This window comes from Haemorhous mexicanus, chromosome 1 (genome assembly GCF_027477595.1).
Source record: "Haemorhous mexicanus isolate bHaeMex1 chromosome 1, bHaeMex1.pri, whole genome shotgun sequence".
Lineage (NCBI taxonomy): Eukaryota > Metazoa > Chordata > Aves > Passeriformes > Fringillidae > Haemorhous > Haemorhous mexicanus.
Window position 1 is genome coordinate 58,269,750 of NC_082341.1, and position 13,980 is coordinate 58,283,729.

At 39.3% G+C, this 13,980-nt stretch overlaps 1 protein-coding gene across 1 annotated transcript in view; it reads left to right on the forward strand.

Moving 5' to 3' along the window:
• The window catches only part of CNTNAP2 (contactin associated protein 2), a 1,014,330-nt gene that overhangs the window by 917,144 nt on the left and 83,206 nt on the right, over window positions 1–13,980 (forward strand). Inside the window, exons 17-18 of the mRNA XM_059850210.1 lie at window positions 7,541–7,759; window positions 10,282–10,518. Coding sequence (XP_059706193.1) covers window positions 7,541–7,759; window positions 10,282–10,518 — 456 coding nt within the window. The remainder of the gene's footprint in view (window positions 1–7,540; window positions 7,760–10,281; window positions 10,519–13,980) is intronic.

Consider the following 13,980-nt stretch of genomic DNA (forward strand, 5'->3'; position numbering starts at 1 on the left):
GTCCCCATCCTGCTGTCCATCCACTGCAGAGGCACGGGAAGAAAGGTTGGCATTGAAGACTTGAAGGCAAAAGAGGTATTGAGCATCTCAGCTTCTCCTCATCCATTGTTACGTGTTCCACCACTGTTTTTGGGGGTGGGTGCACCTTCTTTGACCTTCCTTTTCTGATTAACAGACCTGTGGAAGCCCTTGCTGTTATTCCTTGCATCCCTTGCCAGGTTCAGCTTCCCTTGGCCTTCCTCAGCTGTATTTCATCCCTGTCCTCTTCCCAGGCTTCCTGTCCTTGTTTTTACTGCCTATGCATTTGCTTCTTTCCCTTTAATTGTACCAGCATTTCCCTACTCAGCCAAGCCCATCTCTTGTTTTTCCTGCCTAATTTCCTGCTCCTGGGGATTGCCAGCTCTTGTGCTCTCTGGAGGACTTCCTTAAAGATCTGCCAGATCTACTCTGCTCCCCAGTCCCTGAGGGCAGTCTCCCAGGGAACCCTATTAAATATCTCCTTGTGGAGCTGGAAGTTTGCTTTCCTAAAGTCTGCCTGACTTTATTCCTTACCTGATCCATATATCTCAGGACTGCAAAATCCACCTGTGCATGATCCTGATGCCTTGAGAGGCTACCTAGAACAGAGGCTGGACAGTGTTGAAGGAATAAAGTAGGTATTTATTAAAAGGCCTTCAAAGGATACACCCTGGGCAGTACAAGAGCTCAGCTGTGGCTCTACCCAAGATGGATGCCCAGTCACATGTTTTCACACTTTTATAAGCTTTGGTCCTTTTACATATTGGGGCTTATTGTTCAATTACAGCTTCAGGTTATGAAATCACATCCTCCCAGATTGCTCTCCTCAATTCTCTGTTGTTGACACTTTTTGGGCCCAAAGCTGCAATAGTGTCTGTGGTTCTCGGGCTGGAAAAGGGTTGTTTTGCCTACCTAAACTGTAAAGAGAACTTGCTAACCCTTTGTATGAAGTTCAGAGTTATATACTCATGCAGTACAGAATCTGGAAAATATGAAATCTACAACTTAAGAAATCAATCCCTTCAGCTCAGTCTGTCTCCAGTCTTGATGTCCCCAATTCACTCGTTACATTGGTGACCCTCAGACACAGATGGATTGTTCATTCCCTACAGAATATCAGCTTGTTCTAAAGGTTCAGAGACACAATGAGCCTCACTTGTATTGTATCTTGTGGGTAGATTTACACATGAGAAGTGGATCTTATATAATATTAAATCAAAGCAATAGCTTCACTCACCCTTTTTTCCTTCTCAACACTTATGTAAATGACTGCATAAGATTCAAAAGAATGTCAAGTTTCATGATTTTTCTTTATTTTACCTGTAACCCCTAGGCAAATATAGAGTGTGTCTTGTCTGTACAATGAACCCCTATATTAGAGAGATCACTGAGTGTTTTCTGAGAAAGATATAGCATGTCCACATAAATCAGCACTCAGCTATGCTGGGATTGATCCTCAGTGCAGTGTAGTCTCTCATTAGAACTAATTACTGTTGGCACAGCATCATGCTGATGCAGCTGTGCAGCTTCCAGAGCTGGTTCATTTGGCACTTAGCTCAGGGATCACTGAAGTCTTGGGCATGGATGCACACTGTCATTTGGTCAAATGAATGAAGGTTCTGCTCATTAGTTCAAATGGACTTTTCATTTGGGAATTAGATAAATGATGAAGCTATCCAGATGCTTCGTCCCATTATTGTAAATACAGTTATGATTTTTGACAACCATCTGATTATTAACAGACATCCAAGCTATGCAGTAGTTCCTGTATTGCAGTCAAGCAACTTGGATCAACAATTTTTCTCTGTTATGTTGCTTTCGTAGCTTTAATTTTAAGTCGTGTCCTTTGAGAAGTGGCCTCCTTAAAGCAGGTCCTGTGTTCCAATATGGCACTTCAGGGTAGCATCTGTAGCCCTTCTCACCTGTTTCTGGCAGCCAGGAACAACCTACTAATGTTGTTTCCATGTCAGCATTGGCACAGCCTCTTTCAGTCCTGTGCAAATGAGGGCACCAGGGAAGGCAATTTAGAGATGACATTGTGAAACTATCTTTAAACACAAAGATCTGAGTATAAGTGGGTAGGGTGGACAGGATAGTAGCTTTCAAATCCTAGATTGCCTATTTTTCTATTCAGAGTCTTCTTTTCTATCTGTTAAAGGCAGTGGGAAGGATTCCAATAACTTCATATATCAGACCTGATCTTGACCATTTGATAATCTTGACCATTTGATAGATTTTAAATAAAGATGTATAGACCACTAGCTCCAGAAATATCTATCATCTCTCTCTTTTTATTAGGTTTTCTTTCACCTTCAATCATTTCACTGAATTCTGTCTGCAGGTTCAGACAGTGAGCCCTTTGTCAGAGGTGCATCTACAAACAAACTGTCCAAGAAGTTTGGCAGATGTTGCCCTTACAGAGCTACAACATTTTCAAGCTGTTGTTTTCTCAGAGCAAATATCTCTCTGGCAGATTCAGTTTACAGTTTATAGTTTATGGTTGTAAGCTATTTTACAGCCAAGTGAGTGAACTCTGATTCTAGATGTAACATGACATTTATATTCTAAGAATGGGATTTCAAAAGGATTCTAAAGACGTTAGAAACTCATCCCTTTGATGTAAGTCAACTAAAACATCAGTCAGTTCCATTTGAAGGGTATAAAAATACATCAGGGGATGTAAGAGAAACAAAGTATGAGGGAGGACATGTTTCAAAGAAAGCATAATGGGGGAGAAGGAGAGAAATAGAGAGATGGGCGTACATTAGAGAGGTGGTTGAGAGAGGAGTTGTAATCCCTCTTCCTTTTTTTTCCCAGTTTATGTGTCTTGAGAACATCCACCTACTGCTTAGCATCTAGTACCCACCCATCCATTAACATCTCTTTCTTTGCTGGCAGCCTCATTATAACTGGAGCTCCTAGCCTGAAATTCATCAACAAAGATCAAACTAGAAAGCAGGGGAGAAAAAGATACTAGAAACACAAGGAGTTCAAGAAAAATGGGAGATCTAGCTGGTCACAGATCTTGAATGCCAGAAACATCTATCAGCTCATGTAACTTGACCTTGCGCATACCAGAGGACATAGAAATGTGTGCTGCTTCCCCTGCAGCTGACCCTCAGAACTTATGTTTAACTAAAGCATATCTTCTAGAAAGCCTTGAAAGGAAGGACCCAGGAAGCATGGACTCCTACAGACAATGCAGTCATAGAATCATGGAATCACAGATCAAAGTGTGCCAGGTTAGAAGGGTCCTCAAGGACCATGTGGTCCAACCTTCCTTAAAAGAAGCACAGTCTAGACAAAATGTCCTAGCACCCTGTCCAGCTGAATCTTAGAAGTGTCCAGTGTAGAGGAACCTACCACTTCCCTGGAAACATTATCCCAGTAGCTGATTGTTCTCATTGTGAAAAATTTCACTCTTGTGTGTCCCCAGGTGTAACCTGCACACGCTACCCTTCATCTTTTCCATGTGACTTCCTACCAAAATGTCTCCATCTTTTTTGTAGCCACCCCTTAAATAGCAGAACAATGCTGAAATGGTTTCTCCCGAGCCTTCTTTCTCAAAGCTAAACACAGTTTTCTCAGGCTTTCCTCCAACAAGCTTTCAAGTACTTTGATCATCTTTGTGGACCTTCTTATATTTGTCATTGCTGAACTTCACAGGTTCTTGTCAGTCCACTCTTCCAGCCCTATCCAGGTCTTCCTGCACAGTGGTTCAGTTGTACCCCTTCATTTTTATGGGCAAATGCCTCATGGATTTAAGATGAGGAAATGATGAGACCTAAATAGAGCTAAAAACAACACAGAACAAAGAGTGAGAAGGGCATTTTGTTTGCCAAAGTTGCTCTTCTGTGTTCTGAACAGATGGCTGACAACATCCTGAGACCTTAGAAAATTGAAACAATGAGAGAAACGTGTTCAGATTTAATTATATGTAATTGCACAAGGCACAGAAAGGGTAAAACTAAGCTACAAACCTCAGTGTATTGAGTGAATTTATGTAGTAGGAATACACAAAAAATTCACTCTTGTTTGATTTTATGAAATTTTCATCACAAAACCTTGTCCTGACTGAATAAATTAAAACCCACATTACCTTTTTTTTTTTTTTTTTGAATAGTTAGGCAATTTCAGACATTTGTTTAAAGTCTGATTATTACTCTCATTTCTTAAAAAAACTGGCTTTAGTTTTACGGTATTTGGTAGACTAGAAAATAAAATTATTATTAGGAAAATTCACTTCATTACCTAAAAAGTCACCAGTATAAACCTCTGGTCATTTTTTTTGCAGCTCATTTCCTACATCTTTGTGGGAAAAAATTGTGTGCTGGGTCAGTCATTCTGAATAAATACTCATATATGCACAAGTATGTTAGATATTTTTTCAATCTCCCTATTCAAATGTTTGAAAAAATAATACCACTGTCACATCAATCAGAGATGCATTTGAGTAAAAAAGATTATATCACACAAGGATTGTATGTGTAGACAGAGCCTGAAAAGTACAACATACTGAGAAAAAAAAGGCAAACCTTTGCCAGTCTTCTTATATAAGAAGTTACACTGGACTGACTTCTGAACAAATTGGATGTTGTACTGGCTCTGGCTGAGATGGAGTTAGTATTCTCCTCAGCAGTCCATATGGTGGTGAGTTTTGGATTTGTGCCTAGATCAGCTTTGATACCACACCAGGGTTTTGCCTACTGCTAGTAGTGCTTGCACAGTGCCATTCTCTCTATCCCCGTCTGGAGACCGAGGGTAGCAAAGGCGTTGGAAAGGGACACAGCCAGGACAGTTGATCATTGACCAAAACAACAACACCTTGCTCAGCAGAAAAGCTGGCATAGGGGAAAAAGAAGGAGCGGGGGCAGCACCATGTGCTCAAACCCATCCTTGAACTCTTCATTCCCCCAGCCTTGAGAGCCAGGGTCTCAAGAGATGTTGGAAGAGCAATTGCCAGTAAAAACTGAGACAAAAAGAATGTTGAGTACCTCAGCCTTCTGCCTGTCAGTTGTCACCAGGCTACCTGTCTCATTTTTTGGGGGTGTGAAATTTCTCTTGTCTTCATTTTCTGACTAATGTGCCTGTGGTCAGATATTCATCCATTCCTGTTAAGACCTGTCATCTTACTTAGAGGTCTCCCTGGTTGGAAAGTACTTATTCCCCAGACTGAAAATGGAACTAAGAATGAAGAGTCAGAACCAGTAACATAACTTGTATGTGAGACATCCTATTTGCAGCCTCTGCCCATCTGTGAAACCTTTTTCAGTGACATATTTCATGGCTTTTTTCAGTCCATCAGTCTAGAAAATACCTTTCCTCGCCTTTGGTATGGGAATCGTGTTTTTAGGTAGGTTGAGGAAGGATCAGAAAGTCCATAGGTGCAGTGTTATCTTCTCTAACTTTCAGCATCTCAGCAGATACATGCACTGAAAATGGCCTATGATGAGAAGATTTTGCTGGAAAGCTATTCTTTCCCTAACTATAAGATTAAATATAAAAATAAAATATAAAAATATAAATTTATACAATTGGTACTAATTTCAAAGGGACTGATTTTCTCAGAAAGCCACAAATTTAATCACATATCTTTTAGTCCGTGACACAAATTTTAATTTAAAGCCATGCATAAAGTTAGATTATGCAGGGCCAGGGCTTCAATTTGAAATATCTTTATGTGCCAATTTTCTTCACTTTCCCTTTTAAGAGAAGAACAACTTCCTTTTAAAGACTTAGGGATACTTCTATCCACAAGAACAAAAGTTTGCAAACAACAAAGAATTCTTGTGGTGGTTTTCAAAAATTCTGAATAGATAGTAGTCAAAGTACACAGTAGCAATATTGACATTGACAAAGTACACAGTAGCAATATTGACATCAGCTGCCTCAGAATAAGAGAAAAAGTCTGCTAATAGGTCTTTATTTTACAGTCCTGTGGACAGACAGCTTTTGGCAAACTATTCAAGCCTGACAGTGAAGAGATCTGAGGCAGTTCTTCAAAGCAAAATTAAAGGAGAATTATAAACACACGCTTGAAAATAGACTTGAACACAACAAACAATATAAGTACAGGAGAGGTTTTACTCTAATTCCTACTTTGTCTGGGTTTCTTGACAAAACCACTGAAGTTACAAAACATAATAACACTAAAAGTAAATATCTTTATTTCTGTAACAGCAAGCTCTGGCTCGTACAGATTTTGTGCCTTGTAAAGTGCAAAAGGACAAACAGACTAAATCCATAGCTTATAAAAGGCAGTTTATTCAACAAATTATTTTATTCAGTGGAGAACAGAAAGAACAACAAGAACAAGCTTTTCATTTTTTTTTCTTTTAGAAGTAGCCAATTTTGAAAAAAAAAATCAATTATATATTATATTTGGGTTGAAAGCACATTTTCTGTAAAAACTTTATTCCTATCCATTCAATTTTCTTTAAAATGCTTTCAAGTCAATCTGATATAACCTTGTGAAAATCTATTAGGTCATGTACAAAAATATTTCACACTATTTATCAGCATTTTTAGTGATAATGAACATGGAGTGGTGCTTTTACCCCAGTTTAATAGCCTTGCTGAACAAGAGCTTTATACTAGTGCATTATCAATTCAACCTAAGCAGAAACCACAGCTGTACTGGAACACTTAGACCCTAATTGGGGACCCAAGATCTTTGAAGGGAATTAAAAGGGAGTTCTGGCTTTTTTATTTTGTGTAGGAAACCAAATTAAATTGAACTCTTGGTTGTCTTTACTTCTGTTTGGTATTCTCATTGCTGTAATTGATAATCCATTCTCCTTTAACCCTTTCATCTGATCTTTTGCCACCAGAATAGAATTTGCAGCCCAAAGATATATAAACTAAATCTCAATAAGAAAGTCATAATTATAGGACTTTATTTAAATAAATTCTATATTATTAAAAACATTCAACATTCAGTAATAGTTATCAATTATATTTTTGCCAAGGATGACCTGAAGGAATGACTAGTAGGGCTTAATGGAAATTCACAAAATTTCTAAGCATCGTTTTAATCATACAATCTAAACGGAGCACTGTAGGACTTACAGAGCACTTACTAAAGATCCATTTCTTTTTCAGCTATAAATTGTCACATGCATCTTAACCACAGCATTTTTAGTTCACTGCAAGAATTAATTACCCCTCAAAATCAAAACAAAAATTTAGACTCCTCCACCATTTCTTCATCAAAATGCTTATTCCTTAAAAAAAAAAAGAAATTAAAAAATGTAAACTGGAAGGCTGCAGAGTGCAAAGATTAATGCAATTGGTTGAGGGTCTGCTGACAAAGTCAAGAAGTTTGACTTCTTCTAAAAGTCAAACTCCTGCTCAAGTTGGAAGGAACTGAACGTGCCTATAAATTCAGAAAGATGAATAGATGATGAAAAGATGACTTAGTAGTGCACATTTCTGATAGGACTCCTTACTCTTTGGGAAGTGTAATGAACATGTTGGCAAAGACCGCAAACAGATTGTGGACATCTCTTGCTTGCTATTTCAGCTGCTACCGAGGTGTCCTTCTCGTTCGACGTGGGAAACGGGCCGGTGGAAATTGTGGTGAGATCGCCCAACCCGCTCAACGATGACCAATGGCACCGGGTCAATGCCGAGAGGAATGTCAAGCAGGCCAGCCTGCAGGTGGACCAGCTACCCCTGGAGGTCCGGAAAGCTCCAACAGAGGGACACACGCGGCTGGAATTGTACAGCCAGCTCTATGTTGGTAAGGCGCAGAGGAGGCAGCCGGGCTTTGCTGTCACGGTGATGAACATTCTTTGCCTCGTGTCTTGCCAGCAGCAGTCAGTGAATGTGGAAAGCTGTGCACCTCGAGTGTTTGTGGGACAGCAAAGTGGGGGGAAAAGAAAAAAAAAGAAAAAGAAAAAAAAAAGGGCAAACACCCATAATTACAGAAATACAAAGATCAACTAAGAGAAAAGTATTGTGCCTTAGAAACTTGTCCTTTTTTTCTCTCTCCACCTGCATCTCCTGGCTAAAAGTGCCTCCAGCAGACTGCAGTGCCAAACTCCTGAGAGTTTTTGCCGAGAGTCTCTTCCCAGACACACAAACACTTTTTCACCAGAGAAGTGAAAATTTCTGCAGAGTTCTTGCCAGGACCACATGTGCCTGCAGTGCCCATCCTAGCCCCAGCAGCACTTCCAGCCTCTTTAGATTTGATCATTGGTCATACTTTTGCATTCACAGCTCTCACTGCAGACTTTTCCCTTTAATCCCGTGGGCTATTTACCCATTTGATGTAGGAAATCACCACACAGTGTTACACAAATGCTTTCCCTGGAACCAAGTTAGTCCAGCTGCTTTCTGGAGCTACTGATTTCCACTACATTTGGGGCAGGCTCTTCCAGCAGCATTTGTATTTCTCCAACTGTGAGCCACAGGGCTGCAAAGAGCTGACATGCCAAGTGCCATTAGCTGGAATCAGAACTGCATGAAACGTTGAGCAAAGCACTTTCATACCTCTCTAGATATCTCTTAAAGACAAAAAGGAAGTGAAAAGAGAAAAAAAAATTATCTTTTTTCTCCATGTTAGTCAGCATTCAACAACTCAAATGAATTAAAATTATGTTTAAAGCTTTCATTGCCTTAGTAATCACCCCAGTGTCACTGCAAACTGTGCATAATGTGTCACCAGATGTGCAGGTGTTATTTACAAGCTCGGATTCTCCTTTGCTGCTGTGATCCTAGAAATGGCAGTTTCAAAATAACCTGAAAGATAAAGTTTGTTTAAAAGAGGAACACTTAACCTTTAAGAAATACCAAGCCTTTTGCTGTAAACAGGAAGAGATGGCATATTTTTTTCCTAGCCTGAGTTCTTTCAGAATTGTTGATAATGATGATTTTATTTGTTAGTTTTGAATTGACTGTAACACCAGCAATGTTTTGAAATATATAGCACCTTTATTGCCAAAAAAATGAATGTCATAATCTGCACCAGATTTTTTTTCTCTCTGAATTACATCTATTTCATATAACTTGGTGATTGGAGCACACATACCAGAAAACAGCTTTAAACTTTACCTGGAGTCAGACCTAGAATGGATTTGAGTTGGAGTACCCAAAATGAATATCTGAATATCGGGGCCCTGGAGGGTAATGCTGAACAAGAATTGTTTTGGCGCCTCCTTTTCCATTTTCTGTAGAATAAATATCTATTCTTTGGGTGAGCAAGAGGGTCTGAGGGGTGATGACTTTGTGTCCTAGGGTCACTGAGAGGAGAAAGAAAGTTTTTCATCACTGCAGTATATATGAGTGTACATAGAATGAAATCACACCAGAACACCATGCACGCCATGTGCACTCAGCAGAGACCAAGCCTTGCCTGCTCCTACTCCAAATCATCCAGTTACTGGTACTTGGCTTGAAGCAGCACTCTCTGGTTTGTATTTAATCCTCTTTCCCACTCAGGTAAATATCAGCCTCTGTGCTCTGTGGTGATGAGCATTCAGAGTTCCTCAGGGACTCTCTGGCACCTGCAGCACTGCAGTAATCAAAGAGAGGAGGGATGAGCAGAAAAGATGCCAGCACTCGTTTTTTACTCGCATTTTTCAGTTTGGGATTTTTTTGATTGTTGTTTCTAATCCAGCCTCAGATAAGACTTTCCTAGCTGAAATCACATTTTTTCAGTGAGTGTTTACTCGGGTTGAAAAAGGACAGTTCTTATTACCTGCTATAAAAAACCTTCTCAACCCAGATTGTCAAATGTAGTTTTTCAGTGTTCCATCCTCTAGTCTATGCTCTGATAACTAAATAGCATACATGATGTTTCTTGGAAATCAACGTGAATATTTTCTATTGTAACTGAGAATGGAGATTTGACTCCCTTTTTCTTTGCCCATTGTGACTTTGAAAAATGTAACACTGCACATATATTATGGCATTATTACTAGCACCCACCATTACTAATCATTAGGAGAGAAAGGCTACACCTTAGCAGTTGAGCCAAGCTCATTTCTTCCACACTTATCTCTAAAAACATTGAAGTTGAAATGAAAGGAAATCTTCTAGGGCTAGAATCCCAAATGTCTAATTAGTATAAAGCAAGCATTGATAGAAAACTACTATTTATGCTTGCTAATGGTATAATATCAAAGGGCTTGGTTTCACTGACTTGTCCTTAGGACAAGGCAATTATAAAGAAGTTACCACAGGCTTAGCAGGATATTTCATGTGAAGCAACAGCAATGAAACCCATTCAGTGTTGTCTCACAGTCCAACATTCCCTCTCAGGTGCTGCAGGAGGCCAGCGAGGCTTCCTGGGCTGCATTCGTTCCCTGAGGATGAACGGGGTGACGCTGGACCTGGAGGAGAGGGCCAAGGTGACGCCCGGGGTGAAGCCTGGCTGCTCTGGCCACTGCACCAGCTACGGCATGTACTGTGCCAACGGGGGGAAATGCGTGGAGAAATACAATGGCTACTCCTGTGACTGCTCCAAAACTGCCTACGATGGGCCATTCTGCATAAAAGGTAAATGACGGGCCATTCTGAATGAAAGGTTAAAGCCTTGGTGCAGGAGGCAGAGTGGGGGGGAACTATTTGCCTGGTGGGGGGAAAAAACCACTATGGAATCGATGTTTCAGCTTCATTAAATAAACAAGTAAATCCTGTTTAATACTTCTTGCTTTAATACAATTCAAACAATACACCCATGTGTATATTTAAATGTGGTTATTTAAAGCCACACCTCTTATGAGGACTGCATGTTTAAATCAAATAACACAACAACAAAATGCCCCAGGAATGCCTGTAGTAGTAGCAGGTCTGGCAGAGGGTATTCCTTAGTCTTGAACTGCATAACCACAAATTCCATCTAGCACAATGTCATGGTAACTTCTTTAGAAGAAAAACATGGATTTAAACAAAAGCTACCTAGTCATTCAGACATTTAGGTATGACATTTGGGTTTAATATCTCATATATTGGGAGGCCAACACTTGGCCTAAAAATTTTATCCATCCGTAAGTAGATCAAGTCTTTTAGTACCTCAGACTGGGTTAGGGATTGAACCTGCGGGGATAAGGGAAGGCACAGAACTCCCACATTTATGTCAGTCCGTTGGAAATGCTTAAAATATGTTCTGGAATTTTAAAAGCAATGATTATAAGAGAACAATGTACTGCGGAGGCACGGGTCTGCATGAGAAAGAAAGTCAAGGAGCAAGAAAAAGCGGGATCCAACAACAAAAATTGAGAAGGAAAGTACTAATTTCTTTTTTCTTTTTTGACTGTCTTATCCACTGCTTTGCCTAATAATTTTAAAAGCTTTCTCAAAGTATCAGATAAAAATGTGAAGGCTATTCTCATCAGTATCCCTGATGTTAAAGAAACCTGTAGTCTCATAAGGTGTTCCTCTGCTTTTATATTTCTCTCTGAACCAGGAATCCGGCAGGCAGTCTCAGTCACCAAACACCAGAGCCCCCTCATGAAGTTAATTTGGCAGTAGGGGACAGCACCTGGCCTTTGATGTTCTGGTTTTCAACCCTTTCTCATGGATTTTTCCAATTCAAAATCTGAGAATTATTTTGCAAGTATCTATACCCTGCTCTCTTTTAGCCACGCTTGTAGGAAGTATAAAGTTTATAGCAGAAATAGGCAGCCTTTTTACCTGATGCTGTGTTGTGGGCTGCGTTTCCTCCCCACACACTTCAGTCTCTTTCATTTTTACCCATGTATGTTCACTTTCATTTCATTCTGTCACAGCAAAGCTTTGTCCATTGATGATGTTGCTCACATACTGGACCATCCTCTTCTAAAAGCCAAGGGATTGTTTTCATATCACCAAATATTTACATCACCAGATAGGGATGAATCTCTGGCATGATTATTTTTTAAATTTCAATAAATATTATGTATTTCTAGCGCAGCAGAAGGGAAGCAGCTGCTTCTCTAGGTAATGGCTTCCACTGTGCTTGCATGCAGGAATTTCATCAGCTTTCACCATGCAGTGCTGCTTCAAAAGCAACTCATAAAACATGTCCATTCAGTTCAGGACTGTACATACAGCAGCTCCTGAGAATGTGAATGCAGTAATTTCAGTTAATTCAGCAAATGATTTGTCATGAATAATGGTAATGCATATTTAGTATTTCAGTTCATTAATGCAGTTATATGGTAAGAGAAACCTGTTCAGGCTGGAATTAGGTCAATCTCTCATGGATCATGTGTTGATACAAAAAAAAAAAAAATATTACTGCCATGCCATATTCACTGAATTCACTTCATAGCGTTTTCTATATTGTCAGAACTCACCACATTGACTTTTATTTGTGAGGGGTTTGTTCCTCTTATGGATAGGTAAGCCCCAACCTTCCACCAAAACTAGCTCTAAGCTAAAGTGTTTCATTTTTCCTGGATGTGGAGCTAGCAGAATAAAAGCATACCACTAATATAATAGTAATTGGGAATAATTAAGCACCTAACACAGGCAAACCCTGATGTTGGCTGGCCTGTATGCACTTCCATAGCAATGGCAGTAATATAATATATGTTATACTCTTCTCCTTATCAGTGTCCCAGTGCAGCCAAGGGCCTGGAGCTCTGACAGGGATAATTTGGGCATGCAGTGAAACTTGCTGTGAGCTGGTGCTCATGCAAAAGTACTCGTTAGAGCAGGGATGTCTGTGCCATACGGTGTTGTGCCATTTAAACATGACATCAGATCTCTGCTTTCAATATCAAATCTGTTCCAGACTAAAAAGGGCTCTCTAAATCCTTTAGATCTTAGGTACAAGGTTCAAATTGCCAATTTCCTATCTGTTAGTGCTGAAGACTGCTGTACTCGTCCAGAATATCCCCGAGTGAGATTTAACGTGGGTGAGTTCATGAGGCTTCCCTACAGAAAGAACAATGGGATACTGGGGAAAAAGCTAGAGGATAAATTACACAAAACAGACTGGGGCATCCTATGATTGAAATAATTGTAAAATCTCTGTAACAAACAATGCTGATAATGAGGTCTTTGGAAGAATTCATTTACAGCCCATTACATTTACATTGTCAATTTAACTTGCATTACGCCTTTTAAATCAAGTAAAGCACTGGAACAACTTATGAGTGTTGTCAAGCTTCCTAGACATGGGAAAGAAGAGAGTCCTCCACTTTCTTTCTAATAGCAGCTTCTGGAATTTGGTACTGTGTCCTCTTGGCCTATGAGACAAGAATGAATACATTTTCTAGAAACAAAGGGCAAACATACAAAACAACTGCAAAATGAGTAATAGCAAAATAGCCAAGTCAGTTTTAGTTTTAAAAAAAAATAATTTAAATTTATAAAAATTTGAAAGGTTTTGGAAATTTGGATTTTTTTTCTGTAAAATAAAATGATGCCTAAATTATATTTTAATTTATTTTGATGAAGAGATTGTAATTCTTATATTTTAATCCATTTTTTCATCAACACTTTGGCACTTTTCCTTCTGTAAAAGCATTGAAACATCTATGAACATGTTTTCAAATACTGTATGATCTGTTTTCAATAATTTTTTTTCTTTATAATGACAGAGTTGAATATTGCTCTGTCACTTTTATAACCTGCACTACAGTATGCTGTTTGTTGCTGTAATGCTGGGTAAGTCTAATATGAGGCAAGCAGTAATATTTTCCTTTGTCACCTTCATTAGGAATTCCCATTGGCTGCCAGAAAATAACATGGTTAGTGCTTTGCAGGATAGTCTAGGATTAGATTTCATTATTTCACTCCTCTCAGTAAATATTCCAGGCCAAATAGATCTGTTGATTGAGAATCAGTAGTGCCTGACATCTCATTCAAACCATTATTATGAGATATTACCAAAAAAAATGTGCCACTCAGCTGGAGGGAAAGGTGGCACAAGACTTCTCTTCCCATTGATTTTATTTTGCCACAGGAAACTTTCCTTATCCAGAGGCTTCATTTTGATATTGAAATCACTTGGCTGCAGTGAACTTCTTG